This window comes from Pseudorca crassidens, chromosome 13 (genome assembly GCF_039906515.1).
Source record: "Pseudorca crassidens isolate mPseCra1 chromosome 13, mPseCra1.hap1, whole genome shotgun sequence".
Taxonomy (NCBI): Eukaryota; Metazoa; Chordata; class Mammalia; order Artiodactyla; family Delphinidae; genus Pseudorca; species Pseudorca crassidens.
The window spans coordinates 61,275,149-61,292,010 of NC_090308.1; the positions used below are offsets into that span (position 1 = coordinate 61,275,149).

At 34.7% G+C, this 16,862-nt stretch overlaps 1 protein-coding gene across 2 annotated transcripts in view; it reads right to left on the minus strand.

The window, feature by feature from the left end:
* Positions 1-539: 539 nt before the first annotated feature.
* Positions 540-16,862, minus strand: part of MANEA (mannosidase endo-alpha) — a 79,585-nt gene continuing 63,262 nt past the window's right edge. For both annotated transcript variants that reach the window (XM_067702550.1, XM_067702549.1), the window contains exons 4-5: positions 4,637-4,713; positions 540-3,805 (exon numbers count right to left, since the gene is read on the minus strand). In XM_067702550.1, the coding sequence (XP_067558651.1) occupies positions 3,148-3,805; positions 4,637-4,713 (735 nt within the window). In that variant the 3' untranslated portion in view covers positions 540-3,147. The remainder of the gene's footprint in view (positions 3,806-4,636; positions 4,714-16,862) is intronic.

A 16,862-nucleotide genomic window follows, 5' to 3' on the forward strand; every position in this document is an offset into this window, starting at 1 on the left:
ACTCTTTTTGGCTCAATTTTTCCTTTTAAAATTGTAAATATTTATAAAAATAAATTTTGCTGGTCGTAAATAAAGTATTGCTTCTACACTATAGGACATGAGAGTGTTCGACCTTAATTCAAAATTTAGATACAGACTTTTAAGGACTACTGTAGGCACTATAGAGTTTAGGAGCAGTCACTATGTTTAAATTGAATAACTGATCCGTTTCAAAAAGGGCTTGGTTATGAACTTGGTAGGTTCTCTAGTGGCTTGTTACTTTTGCTGTTTTAGGGTAAGATCAATTTTCTAACGGATGTTGCAGCTCATATATGATTATGCCCAAAGAATAAAAAAATAAGAAACCATCTTCCAAATTAAAAAAATTCATATTTTTGTGTGTATAACACAAATTCACAGATTTTAAAAGTACAGTTAAAAGATATCTACTTTTTAAATGCTGTATATTTCAAATAGAGAAGATAGAGTGGCGACTGAATACTACTTTTGAACTGTTAATCAGAAATTAAATAAAACATTTCATAAAAAAAAGAAACAGATTTTTATATCTAAGATACAATTTATTCCCTGTATGCTTTTATTAGGTGAAAGTTAACTACTTCATGTTACAAAATAGTCATTTTTAAACTACTCTTAAAACAAAAAAGTTAATATACAGCTGAGATCAACATCAATTACAGCAGTTTTTGACAATATCAGTCCTTAAAGAGAGTAGTAAAAGAAAGATTTGATTTCTATACAGTCAAAACAATTAGACTGATTAAACCATAAAATAATTCATTTTGATTCATGCATTGCATATATTATACTGTTTTTCTTTAACAGTTACTTTAGTCTATTAAATAAAAGCAAAGAATTGATTTCTTGTGATTATGCAATCTAAACTTGTTATAAGTCAAATGGTAAAGGCAGGTGTAATGAATACCTGAGGAAGATTTTGAAAGCGTTCTTCCCTAAGAATAATAAAATTATTAGAGATAATTCCTTCTAATAACTGTTTTTTTAAGAACAGGAGAAAAGAAACATATTCAAATAGTTATAAATCAGTAAACTATCATTAGAGCTGATTCCAAACATTCTTCCCTTGAGAATTAATTAACTTTCTGCAATGAAGACAGAATCTATTTTATCTTACTTTGAAACCAACTGTCAGTGGCTGGTTGGGGTAGTGCATTAGAACAAAGCTCAGAGGGAAATTCTGCAGTCCTAGATGATCTATCTATATGTCTGCAATGGGAGCAAGAGAGAAATGGTGGTGTCCGTGTTGAGGATTTGCTGACCTTGTTTTTATACACTTTCTCTTAATCTCAGAACTATTTCATAAAATTGTCTGTCATCATGGGTTCAAACATACAACATAAGCAATGACAAAAATTCCTGTGTTAGAGATCTCTCTAACTAAACTTTAATAAAATATGGTATGTTATAAATATTATTAAGTATAACATATTTAGAGTTTATCCCTAAGATAACATATAGTGGCTAACTGGATGTAAGAAAAAAAAAATCCACAGGTTATATCTGTATGAGTGTTCCTATGAAGATACTTAGTTGTAACATTATAGTGATTTATTCTTGTAATTTCCTCTACAAGGTGAATTACAAATTACTATTATACTGGTTTCCCATGGTCTGAACATTCTGAGAAATGGCAAATTCTCAGTTATAAATAAGTTTAACATTAATCATGCTTCATAAGTTTAACATTAATCATGCTTCTTTTCAAAGACATGATAGTTAACTTCAAAAGCACTGCTTAAAATTAAATTTCATTGTCTAATGAGTTATTTTACGATAAATTCCACTGCTAATTTGTTTCTGAATGTCCATATATTCAGAATATTTATATGTATTGTTTAGTATTTCCCTATTGCTTACATTTGATAAATATCTAAAAAAATTCATGTAATAGCATATAGATTAGATTTTTTACTATAGTTCTAGTTACAAATATTAACTATAATAATAGAGTGTATTTCATTCTGTAGTTTTTAAAGTAAAGAGATTCATTTTTACAGATGATTAATTTGTCACACTGACAATTGATCACAACTCTTTAACCTGTTAGGTAACATAAAAGTATAATGTTTTTAGATGGGGATGTTATATTATAGACAATAAAGTCTTAAATATTTCCATCATTAAGTGTTATACCTAATAAAAAGTCAAACTTAGTAATGAACTTTCATTTCCATATCCTTAAAATCTGAAATGGTAAGTAAATTTTCTCTATTAGTTTTAGTAAAAACAGTTTAAAATCTTAAAAGAAGGCAATCCAATGATAGTATCAACTTTTTCTTATCTAACAGTTGGTCTCTGATTAACATTAAATTGAACAATATGAATAAAATAAGTTAAAGATTGACAAGGTATCCTAAAATAACATTTGAGGCACTGTATTTTCATAATTGTAAAGCAGCTATTTTTTTTTTAATAACTGAGAAGCAATCCTTAACCTTTATGAAAAGATTTTCCTTCTAAAGCCTGAAATTCAGCATTATAATGTAGAAACATTAGACATGCAAAACACCTAGCAAGCTCTAGGAAACCAAAAATCTGCAAATGATGATACATATTGTACTATAGAAAGCAGACCTTCCTAACAAAATATGGTTCACAGTAAGGCTTAAGGCATATGATATTTTTCTGAAGAATTGTTATTGGAGAGTTATCCAGAGTCTGAATGCTAATATGATGAAGTTGACTGGATCATTAAAAAAATGAAAAAGGAACCATGTACATTATCTTTTAGGTCTTTGGTCTTCAATAGACATATCAGATATGTACACAGTCCTTTTTCTTTGGGCCCAGAATACAAGTAGGATTTAATTGTGTGCTAACTACTCTATATAACACAAGCAATTACCTATTGTGAAACAAAAATAGCTATAAAGCAGGATTTCAATTCCAGTCAGAAATTCACCAAATTATGCCACAAGGAATGTTATTTGCACAACTTTTCTCAGTGCAACATCGCCATCGTGAAAGGTGGCAATGATAGTATTACTACCTTTAAAAATGTACAAATTATTTTTATTAGAGATAATAGTACATACTGACTTTGATAGTTTTCTTTCCATAACGCAAAACAAAAGGAATGTATTGAAATTAGGTGATATCTATAATTATTAAACTTTAATCAATGCATTAAGAAACAGGTAGCTGGTGATCGAATGCGTAAGTTGCTCTTTCCTTACTGTATTTTTCAGACCACTTACGAGTTAGATCTAGATAAAGACTTGGTTTATGAGGCCGGTAATCCAGGTACACGGTATTACTGATTCTTTTGGGAACAGCTTTTTCAATCTGAGTTCCTTCATGCCACTCATTAAAAGAGGTGATGGAAATTATACTGGGGTGGGCTTGGAGTGCAGCACTCAGAGCATCCTCATAATATTTCCCATTGACTCGGTTGCGAGTGTTTTGAGTGTTCCACGGACGGATGCTGGTATCTATGTATCCTGGGCCCACACTTGGGATGAACATTAGGTCGAACTGATCACAAAAAAATTTTAGCTTAGCCCAGTTCTCATAGGATGAGCCGTAAGTAAAGCCATTTGTGGCAAAATACGTATAAATTCCATCAAAACCACCTCGAAGAATTTCATATCTATGTTTTTTTTCTACTAGAAGTGCAATAAACAATGCATCATAAGGAGAGTTGCGAATGCTCTGAGACCCTGAGCTGGTTAACAGATTGGCCCATTTTTCAGCTGTTGTGATATAGGAATCATAGACATAAAACAGTGGAAGAGCACTGCCATTCTTAGTCTTGTACCTGTAAAAGGCAGGATGATTTCCATATCTAGAATACAAACATATATGAAAGCAAAATGAATATTCATGACTCAGTTGCAATAGACAATAATTGTTTATGTATTGAAAATGAAGGTAATCAGTGCAGTTTAAGCACACTGTTCACCTTTGGGGAATTAGCTATATAAGTGTAAACATTAAAAATGCATTTTTAATTTTACACATTGAAAAATGAGATACCGGATACATTAAGACATTAACAAATAAGAAATTATACTGAGGTTTAGAAATGATGACTAACACAATAAAAAGCCCATTTTCTACATGAAAATACTGGTTTTTTTTTGTATAAGTGATAAATGTCCCACTGTTGCCGACATGTGTTTTGTAAGAATATGGCAGCTGTCACAGACTATTATTAGTAAACCCTTAAACAAAATGAAACTGTATTAATAAATTCTTTCCTTGTAATCATACTAAATGAAAATATTAGATGTGGATCTACCATATCTAATAGCAATTCAAAATTGCAAAAGCAATTCACATTTCATACTCTGAACTTGCTTTTAAAAAGACAACTCTATATTCATAAGATTTGCAGAATACTAATTTAAATGTCAGATGACAAAAATCATAGTCTAATATACACATAAAACAGTAAAAACAGGAACCTGTAACTATTCATACAGAAAGTAAATTATAAGGAAATTCAGAAATGTTCTTTAAAATGATTGCAGTATTCATTACAAAATTAGTTTAAACTAATTTTAATATGTCATACTGTAAGTCATTCAAATCTCTCAAATATAAACATACTTTTCTTATAACAGTAATTATCATTGGATCATATAACAGTAATTTTAGGACAGAAGAAACTCACTTGTCTATAATGTATCTGATATTTTGGTACATGTTTTTATCATCTCGATTCTTATATGGTTCAATGTGAAAAGTGACCTAAAACAAAAAATATTGATTAGAGAAAAAATTATGATGTGAAAATAAAAAGGAAATCATATTCCATATTTTTAATAAACTTAACCTTAATTTAAGATGAATGCATTTTTTATTATAGTTGATTTACAATGTGTTAATTACTGCTGTACAGTGAAGTGATTCAGTTATACATATATACACATTCTTTTTTTATATTCATATTCTTTTCCATTATGGTTTATCATAAGATATTGAATATAGTTCCCTGTGATATACAGTAATACTTTGTTGTTTATCCATTCTGTATATAAAAGCTTACATCTACCAACCCCCCTCCCCTGGCAACTACCAGTCTGTACTCTATGTCCATGATCCTGTTTCATAGATAGGTTCATCTGTGTCGTATTTTAGATTCCACATGTAAGTGATATCATATGATATTTGTCTTTCTCTTTCTGACTTCATTTAGTATGATAATCTCTAGTTGCATCCGTGTTGCTGTAACTGGCATTATTTCATTCTTTTTTTTAACGGCTGAGTAGTATTCCGTTGTATAAATGTACCACATCTTTATCCATTCGTCTGTTGATAGACATTTAGGTTGCTTCTATGTCTTGACTATTGTGAATAGTGCTGCTATGAACATTGGGGTGCATGTATCTTTTTGAATTATAGTTTTGTTTGGATATATGCCCAGGAATGGGACTGCTGGATCATATGGTAATTCTATTTTTAGTTTTCTGAGGAACCTCCATAGTGTTTTCAACAGTGGCTGCACCAACTTACATTCCCACCAACAGTGTAGGAGGGTTCCCTTTTCTCCACACCCTCTCCAGCATTTGTTATTTGTAGCCTTTCTAATGATGGCCATTCTGACAGGTGTGAAGTGGTACCTCATTGTAGTTTTGATTTGCATTTCTCTAATAATTAGCGATGCTGAGCATCTTTTTCATGTGCCTACTGGCTATCTGTATTTCTTGTTTGGAGAAATGTCTATTTAGGTCTTCTGCCCATTTTTGGATTGGGTTGTCTTTTTTGTTGAGTTGTATGAGCTGTCTGTGTATTTTGGAAATAAAGCACTTGCCGGTTGCATTGTTTGCAAATATGTTCTCCCATTCTTTAGGTTGTCTTTTTTTTTTTTATAAATTTATTTATTTATGGCTGCATTGGGTCTTTGTTGCTGTGTGCGGGCTTTCTCTAGTTGCGGCAAGCAGGGGCTACTCTTCGTTGCGGTGCGCAGGCTTCTCATTGTGGTGGCTTCTCTTGTTGTGGAGCACGGGCTTCAGTAGTTGTGGCTTGCAGGCTCTAGAGCCCAGGCTCAGTAGTTGTGGTGCACAGGCTTAGTTGCTCTGCATCATGTGGGATCTTCCTGGATCAGGGTTTGAACCCATGTCCCATGCATTGGCAGGTGGATTCCTAACCACTGTGCCACCAGGGAAGTCCTGTCTTTTCGTTTTGTTTATGGTTTCCTTTGCTGTGCAAAAATGACAGATTCTCCTATACCATTAAAATAGCATTCTACAAAATAATCTACATTTAATATGTACTCTTATTCAAATAATTTATAATAAAATTACTTTAAAAAATCAAAAACTAGTACTATAATGGACAATAGTTTTCAGATTGCTTGTTACTGATGTGGTTTATATATTTCTACCATGATAGCAGAAAGCAGTAACCAAGAAAGGTTATATCAAGAAAAACTAATACCATTTTGTATGTCATTTATAACTAGTGGAGTAGATTAATGGAAATATCATGTGTACTGTCTACTTAAGATCTGCAAAAACAACTATGAGAATTTTCACTTTTATTACTAATTTTACTGACTTACCATTAACCATTAAAATACTTTATGGCAATATAATAAACTAAAATATTGTCAACAAGAGTTCAGTTTCTATGAAGCATGTATGGAATTAGAGACTTCTATGCTACTGAAATATAAAATGCCTTTGTTTTCAACCACCTAATTAAAGTGAAATATATTTTACATTCATCAGTGCTACTAGTTTTCACATAAGTCAGACAGCATTTAGTGAAACTAATTCTCTACTTTTAATAAGATTTCAGTAATATTATACAAAGAAAATTTTTATTAGTAACAAAGTAAGGTCAATTTCGTTTGTGCAGTATATTGTAAGTATGGCTAGGGCAGTTAGATTTTGCAGTAGCTCTGGTATGTATATGCTTTTTAACTTCAATTGAAAGAAAAGTGGCAAGGGTATAGGTATTTTCATACTCTCATATAATGTAACCTTGGGTAATCTCCCTTTAGCTGTAACATTTCCTAAGTAAGTTTCCATTTTATACATAAAGGACACCAAATTTAAGCAAATATCCTATATTATAATGAATTTGCATTTGAAGTTGCAAACTCTACATGGCTTCCTTCTTTTTTGTAAAGTGCAGATCAATACATTTATAGTAATTCAAAAAGCCACTATTTTATACAATACTTAATAAGTTAGAAATATGAGGGAAAATATTAATTGCAATAATATTACCTTGTAGGCTTAGTGAATAATGTGATGTATCACCATTCCACTGTTCCATTTGGAAAAATCTATTAGACCAATATACTATAATGACTTTAAAAATGATAGAATGCTATATACAAAATCAAATGTTTGCATTATCTTATAGGACTCTTACTTCCCCATCTAAAGTGTTCCCTCATTTCATGCTTCTAATTTTGACCATGTACTCAAAGTGTACTTCCTAAAGTGAAAGTATGATGATCCTGGAGAGTGATATTAACAATATGATGACATAAAATGTTCCTACAATTTATTCCTTTTTACATCAACAAATTGGACATTCATACATGAGCAAAAGTGCCTTTGTGGTGTTCTGGGACCTAGTGTCTTATTCCAAGGAACACAGGAGTTGTCTCACTCACCACAAAGATGGTAAGAGACAAACGTCTGCTCAAGGTGGGGAACCAGAGGAGCCAGCCAAACTGCCTAGACCCCTTTTGTTCTTGCCAGGCAAAAAACTGTGTCAGTAAAAACCCAGGCAGGCACTCACATACAAGACAGAGAACTTGCAGAAGTCTAGACCTCCCAACGGGAAACTCCAGCACACAACGGGAAACTCCAGCACATAACTGGAGACAAAAAAAAAAAAATCTAGTTTGGTTGCAACAGAAGGCAGTAGAGAAGCTTTCCTGGCACCATGCCTCTGCCCAAAGAAACACTGAAAGGGGAAAAGGAAAGCAGTGAGTGAGTGCCCAGCTATCCCAGCTAGACTGGAAGTGGTTGGAAAAATCATTTCTCCACCAGCAACTGGAGTACTAAGATGGGAGCTTTAGAACCAGGGGTAGGGAGGATATTAGGAAAGATGCAAATCAGAACTTCAGTTGGTGGGAAAGGGATTGTTCTTAGCAGAAGTCCACCTAGGAGCCACTGGGATCACCCTACTGGATCTGCAGGTGCCCCCAATGTACCCAGTGGTAAACCCACACTTTCCCCCCACTCTATGTTTGCTCCTTGTGTGGGGTCCCAAGTGCCAATGCAAGAGAAAGCTCCAGTAGACTGAGAGCATGCTCAGAAACCATGAACTTGAGCTATAGCAACCTTTTAGAAAACAAGAGAGGTTTCCAATAGCCAGCCTGGTGAACTGTAAGAAACAGAGATGGCATAAATGTTTAAAAACTCACCCAAAAGAGGGAACAAGAAGACTGGAGCAGGTATAAATTCACAAAAACAGTAAAAACTTGGATAATATCAACACTATAGAATATAACATACCATCTGCTGAAGGCAACAAGAAAAGAGTTAAGAAGGTATCTACGACTTCATATGCAAAAACAACAATGCAAATCTAAAGGGATTATGAAACATCAAGGAAACATGGCATCATCACATAAAAATTATCTATTTCTAGCAATCAATCAAACTCAGAAAAACAATTGAATAAAATCAGAAATAAAATATGTGAACAAAATGACCCTTTATTAAAGAGAAAGAGATTTTTAAAAAGAACCAAACAAAAATTCTGGCGCTAGATAGCATGCAATGCAGAGAATATGTAGCAAGGCAGAGCATATGAAGATAGAAAAACTGACTTGGAGGATAGAAATTTTGAAATAACACAAAAGAGAAGAGGGAACTTAGAAAAAGAGCAAAGAAAGCCTACATGATCTATGCATATCCATATATCCATCCATATATCCTGACAAATGTCAGGATAATCGGAATTCCAGACAGAGAAGGCAGCGGCAGGAAGTTAACTTAAAGAATAATCCAAAATCTGAGGAAAGACTTGGACATACAAGTCCACAAAGCTAGTAGATCATCCTAGTATCTCAATGCAAAAAGACATTCTCCAAGATATTAAAGGCAGGCAAGGGAAAAAAAAAGAAGAGAATTTACAAAGGACTGCCAATAGCACTATCAGCAGATTTCTCTGTAGAAATTCAATAGGCCAGAGGACAGTGGAATGACATATTTGACGAGTTGAAAGATAAAAATGGCCAGCCAAAACTACTTTATCTAGCAAAGTTATCCTTTAGATATGAAGAAGTAAAGCCTCTCCCAGACAAAATCTGAGGGAGTTCACCACTATTAGATCTGCCTTGCAAGAAATGCTGAAAGGAGTTCTCCAATCTGAAATGAAAACATAAAAAATTACAAAATACTCTGGTAAAGATGAGAAACATACAGCCAGACTTAGAAAACTATAATTCTGTAGGAGGATGGTGTGTTAACTACTCAACTATAGTATAAAGGTTAAATGAAAGTAGGAAAAATAACTATACCTACTATAAGTTAATAAATAATAAATATAAAAAAGAGGTAAACTGTGGCATCAATATGCAAAAGGGAGGAGCAAAATAATGGATACCTGAGGGGTTAAAGATAAGTGTCTATAAACCTAAAATGGACTGTTTTATCTAAGAGATGTTTTATGGAACCCCCCCCTTGATAACCACAAAGCACAAATCTAGAGCAGACGCACAAAAGAGGGGGGAAAAGAGCATACCACCATGAAAAATAACCAATTTACAAATGTAGGCAGACAGAGAGAAAAAGAAATAATGGAAATACAAAACCAGACTGCAGTTGATAAGATTACATATTAATAATTGCTCTGAATGTAAATGGATTGACTTCACCAATGAAAAGGCACATAGTGACTGGATGGATAAAGAAACAAGACCAAACTGCATGGTGTTCTTAAGAGATCCCATTAAACTTTAAGGATGCACACAGACTCAAAGTGAAGGGGTGGAAAAGATATTACATGCAGGTAGAAACTGCAGTGGAACATAAATTTCAGAATGTAAATTTAAACAGGGATGAAAAATTAAATGACCAAGTAGAAGCTAACTTTTTATGGAAATGTTTCCATGTGCTATGACAATTATTTTTGTGTTTCTTCTGGTTATTTTCCTCCATATCAACAGATCTTTATAATTCACTGTACTTAAGATGATTACTGTTATCTTTCTTTACAAAATTATGTCTCAGCAATTGTCAAATGTTTTTGTTTCTTTGTAGTTTTACTTTATAATTTTATTGACGTAAATATATCTCTGTTGTAGTAGGAAAAATAAATGGTTCTGGTGATGAGGGTGATGTAGGAAGATCTTGAACCTACCTCCTCCCATAGACACACCAAATCTACAGCTAAATATGGAACAATCTCCTCCAAAAAGAACCTGGTGGAGTGACCCCATCATCACATCTGGCAAACGAGAGGGAAACCACATCAAAGCAGGTAGGAAAGGCTGAGATACAATCTCACCATAAAGCCCATCCCAGCAGTGACATACAATCAGGAGAGAACTCAAAACCCAGAGCTTCTCCCTGAAGAACAAATAGCTTGTATCCCACATCTGGCATACCAGTTTCTAAGACAAGCCCCTGAAAGATGAGTCCCCAAAATATCTGGCTTTGAATAGCCAAAGGGATGTAGCTCTTAAAGAGTTTGCATGCAGACTCATCCATCCCAGGACCAGTGCAGAAGAAGCCCTTCAAAGAGCACCCAGATTTTACGTAAAATAAACTCATTTGCTAGTTTTAAAAGCATTGGTGTGAGAGGCAAGGGTCTGCTGGGATATTCTATGGGGAAAGAGGCTGGAGGGTTCTATCTTCCTGTTCACCCTCTGCTTGTTAAAGCCAGCAGGTGCCATTTTTTTACTTTCTTTTCCTTTTTATCTTTTTCTTCTTTCAGCAGGTGCTGTCCCTGTACTCTCCATCTGCCCCACTCCATGTAGTGGGTGTCACTGTTGAGCTCTTCCTCTGTCATGCTCTAGAGCACCAGTATTTCCCAGAGGGGAGCTTCTACCTGGTGACCCACATTTTGCAGCTGCCACAAAGGGACACCTCTTGATCACATGGACCTGGAGGCCAGGGGAGCTTGTGTCCTGGGTCCTATGGGACTGTAACAACACAGTTTTTGGTAGAGTACCACTCCCATGGCATTGCACAGATATCCAACTGAAACATACTCACAGTCTTTCTGAGAAACAGGCCTACTTCCTTCTGTAGCAGCTTTGGCTTGTGGGGCAGGCTTCTGGTTTTGCACACTTATAGGAGCCTACAGAGGTACTCTCAGGGAAGGGAGACAGTGGGCACAATCTTTGCACTCTCTCTCTGCCTTGCTCCAGATCACTGTTGTCTTCAGAAAAGGAGTTATATTCCTATATCCTTGGCTGGTGCCCTAATTTTTGTAGCTTGCCAGAGGATGCCTCTATATCACTTGGCTCTGGTGGTCAGGGGGAGCTTCAGGTTTGGCACAGTTCCAGAGTCTACAGAGGCACTCAGGGTATGGAGGTCAGAGAATGCCATCTTTTTGCTCTCCCTCTGCCTCACTATAGCTCACTGGTATCTCCCAGAAAAGAACACTTAACTGGAGCCCCAATTTTTATGACTGCCACCCAGCAAACACCCCCAGATCACCTGGCTCTGGTGGCCAGCAGGGCTTACACTGTGGTCCTACAGTTCTGAATATATTTGCACTTGTTAAAATCTGCTGGCTGAGGGTCTAAATTCTAATCAGCCTGAATCTAGGTGCTACCTGAAATCCTCTCCTTAAGGACGGTGACTGGTCTCAGCACACTTCAACTACTAGAAGCTATTAAAAATAAAATAGGCTGCTTAGACAACTACAAAAGTTTGAGACAACCAAGAGCTAGGGAAGGGCTGAATGATAAAATTCATCTCATATGCAAGGCCAATGCTTTAAGACAGAGAGAGGTGAATGTATCATCAAATGTATAGAAACCAACACAGAGAGTCAAGCAAAATGAAGAAATAGAGGAATATATTCCAAATGAAAGAACAAGATAAAACCTCAGGGGGAAAAACCCTTAAAGAAACAGAGATAAGTAAGTAATCTGATAAGAGTTGAAAAGTAATGGTAATAAAAATGCTAACCAAATTCAAGGAGAGAATGGTTGAACACAGTGAAAACGTCAACAAAGAGAAAATGTAACAAAGAGGTCACAGAGCTGAAAAATACACTAGAGAGGTTCAACAGCAGACTAGAAGCAGCAGAAGGATCACTGAACTTGAAGACAGGGCAAGAGGCACTCACCTAATCCGAGCAGCAAAAAGAATGAAAACCAGTGAAGATAAATTAAGGGACTTCTGGGACACTTGTGTGAAAGTTAGTTTGCTAGATGTTGTCCTATAAGGAGCAGAGAGAGAGAAAGGGGAAGTAAACTTATTGGGAGAAGTAGTGACTGAAAAATTCCCCAACCTGAGGAAAAAAATACATCCAGATCAAGGAAGCCCAGAGAGTGCCAAATAAAATGAACCCAAAGAGAACCACACCTAGACATATTATACTTAAAATGTCAAAATTAAACATAAGAACCCACACATATATAGTCAAGTAATCTATGATAAAGGAGCCAAAATATACAATGGGTAAAGGACAGCCTCTTCAATAAATGGTGTTAGGAAAACTGGATCACTACCTTACATCATATAGAAAAAATAACTAAAAGTGGGTTAACTTGAATGTAAGACTGGAAACCATAAAACTAGAAGAAAATATAGGCAGTAAGCTCAGTGACATAGGTCTTGGCTGCAAGTTTTTGGATTTGACAACAAAACCAAAGGCAACAAAAGCAAAAATAAACAAGTGGGACTACATCAAACTAAAAAGTTTCTGTACAGCAAAGGAAAATAACAAATAGAAGCAACAGAAGAAAATATTTGCATATCATGTATCTGATAAGGGGTTATTATCCAAAATATATAAAGTTCTCCAACTCAGTAGCAGAAACCTATTAAAAAATGGGCAAAGGTTCTGAAAGGATATTTTTCCAAAGAAGACATACAGAGGGCCAACACACACACACACAAAAAAACACTCGAAATCACTACTCATCAGGGAAATGCAAACTAAAACCACGATAAGATACCACTGCATGCATATCAGAATGACTATTATCAAAAAGAAATAAAAAGTGTTGGCATGCATGTAGAGAAAAGGAAACCCTTGTGCACTATTTTTGGGAATGCAAATTGGTACAGCCACTATGGAAAACAGTAGGGAGTTACTTAAAAAGTTAAAAATCAAACTATCATATGGTCAGGCAATTCCATTACTGGGTATATGTTTGAGGAAGACAAAAACACTATGTCAAAAAGATACATGCACCCTCATGGTCACTGCAGCATTATTTACATAGCCAAGATAAGAAAGGAAATAACCCAATGTCCATCAACGTATGAATAGATTAAAAAAATGATGTGTATCTATATAACACATATCCCACCATAAAAATGAATGAAATAGGCTGCCCTGGTGGCGCAGTGGTTGAGAGTCCACCTGCCGATGCAGGAGACACGGGTTCGTGCCCGGGTCCGGGAAGATCCCACATGCGGCTGGGCCCATGAGCCATGCGTCCAGAGCCTGTGCTTTGCAACGGGAGAGGCCACAACAGTGAGAGGCCCGCGTACCGCCAAAAAAAAAAGAATGAAATCTTGCTGTTTGCAACAACATGAATTAACCTTGAGGGCATTATGCTAACTGAAGTAAGTCAGACAGAGAAATACAAATACCATACGATCTCAATTACATGTGGAAAAGACAAAACAACAAAAAAACCAAGCTCATAGATACAGAGAACAGATTGGTGGTTGCCAGAGCATGGAGGAGGAATGTGGGCAAAACATACAAATTTCCAGATAAAAGATAAGTATAGCATAGGGATGTAATGTACTGAATAATGGCTATAATTCATAATACTGTATTGCATATTTGAAAGTCCTTGAGAGAGTAGATCTTAAAAGTTCTCATCACAAGAAAAAAAATTTTGGAACCATATATGGTGATGGATGTGAACTAGACTCATTGTAGTTAACCATTTCACAGTATATTTAAATGTCATATCTTTACCTTGTACACCTGAAACTAATATGTTGCATGTCAATTATATTTTAATTTTTAAAAAAGTAAAAAAAATTAAAGAATATCTCAAATGAAAATGGAAACATAACACACAATCCTATGGTGTTGCAAAAGCAGTTCTGAGAGTGAAAAATGCATATATTAAGAAATGAAAAAGATCACAAATAAACAACCTAACTAGGCCCAAAGTTAGCAGAAGAAAGGGAATAATAAAGATCCTAGCAGAAATAAATGAAATAGAGACCAGAAAAACAATATAAAACATCAAGAGGTGGTTTTTCAGGAAAAAAAAAAAAAAGGAAAAGCCTCAAGCATAACTAAGAAAACAAAAGTAAAGACTGAAATAAAGTCAGAAATGAAAGAGAATAAATTACAACTGACACTACAGAAATATATGTTATGATAAGAGACTACTATGAACAACTATAAGCCAAAAAATTAGATAACCTAGAAGAAATGGATATTTTTCTAGAATCATTTAACCATCCAAGACTGAACCAGCAAATGGAAAGTATGAACAGACCAATAACACTTAAGGAGATTGAATCAGTAATCAAAAGCATCCCAACCCTGAAAACCCCAAGACCAGATGGTTTCACTGGTGAATTCTACCAAATATTTCAAGAAGAATTAATGCCAATCTTTTTCACTTTTCTAAAAAACTGGAGAGGAGGGAATACTTCTGAACTCATTCTATATGCCAGTATTACCCTGATACCAAAGCCAGAAAAGAACCCTACAAGAATAGAAAACTATAGACCAATATCCCTATAAAACATAGATGCAAAAATTCTCAACAAAATACTAGCAAATTCAAGAATTCAGTAAAAGGATTATGTACCATGACCAAGTTGGATTTATTACTGGGATTCAAGGATGGTTCAACATATGCAAATCAATAAATGATACAGCACATTAACAGAATGAAAGATTAAAATCATATGATCTCAATAAATGCAGAAACAGCGTCTGACAAAACACATTCTTTCTTGATAAAAACTCTTAACAGATTGTGTATAGAAGAAACACACCTAATTATATTGAAAGCAATATACACTAAACTCACTTCACCCACTCAGTGAAGAAAAAGTGAAAGTTTTTCCTCTAAGATCAGGAACAAGGTGCTCACTTTTACTACTCTTATTCAACCTAGTACTTAAGTATCCTATCTAGAACAATCAGGCCAAAGAAGTAAAAGGCATCCAAACAGTAAAGGAAGTCACTATTGTCAGATGATATGATCTTATATATTGAACATCCCAAAGACTCAACATTGCAGGACATAAAATCAGTACACAGAAATCAGCTGCATTTCTATTACACTAAAAACGAAACATCTGAAAAATTAAAAAAAAAAAAAACCACTATCACATTCACAGTAGCATCAAAAACAAAATACCTAGTAATAAATTTAACCAAGGAAATGAAAGACCTGTACAGTGAAAGCTACAAGACTTTGACTGAAGAAATCAAAGACAACACAATATAATGGAAAGACATGCCATATTCATGAATTGGAAGAGCTAATATTGTTAAAATTAACTGCCCAAAGCCAATTATAGATTCAACACAATCTCTATCAAAATCCAATGGCATTTTTCACAGAAATAGAAAAAACAATCCTCAGACTTGTATGGAACCACAAAAGACCTTGAATAGCCAAAGTAATCTTGAGACAAAAGAACAAAGCTGGAGGCATCACACTCCATTTTCAAACTATATTACAAATCTATTGTAATAAAAACCGTATGGTATTGACATAAAAGCAGACACAGGAATCAATGAAACGAAGTAGAGAGCCCAGAAATAAACCAACACAGATGGTCAATTACTCTGACAAAGGAACCAACAATATATAATGAGTAAAGGACAGTCTCTTCAATAAATGGTGTTGGGAAAACTGGATAACCACATGGAAAAAAAGAAAACTGGACCCCTACCCTTACACCACTCACAAAAATTGCCTCAAAATAGATTAAAGATTTAAACATTTAAACATAAAACCTGAAACTGCAAAACTCTTAGAAGAAAACAGCTCCATGACATTGGTCTTATTAATGATATTTTGCATATGACATCCAAAGCACAAACAGTGTACAAAATTTAAAAAACGTAAGTGGAACTAGATCAAACTCCAAAGTTTATGCAATGCTAACGAAACAACTAACAAAATGAAAAGGTAACTACAGAATGGTAGAAAATATTTGCAAACCATGTGTTGGATAGGGGTTAATGTCCAAAATTTATAAAGAACTCATACAACTCACTTTTTAAAAATCTGATTAAAAAATGGGCGGAGGACCTGTAGAGACTTTTTTTTCCAAAGAAGACAACAAAATGGCCAACAGTTACATGAAAAGGGGCTCAACATCACTAATCATAAGGGAAATGCAAATCAAAACTAAAATGACATAGTCATAAAAACAGATGTGAGGTGCTATCATCAAAAAGATAAGAAATAAGTGTTGGGTGAGGATATGGAGAAAAGGGAACCTCTTTTCTTGCCTTGGGTAGTTCCTTCAAAGAAATGAAATCACCTGCACCCCCATGTTCATTGCAGCATTATTTACAATAGCCAATACATGAAAACAATGTTAAGAGTCATCTATGGATAAATGGATAAAGAAAATGTGGCGCATACACACACACACAATGAAAAGTTATTCAGTCATGAGAAAAATGGAAATGCTGCCATTTGTTTACAACATGGATGGACCTTGAGGTCATTATGCCAAGTGAGATGGATTGGACAACGAAAGACAAATATTGTATGATATCTCTTATAGTGGAATCCAAAA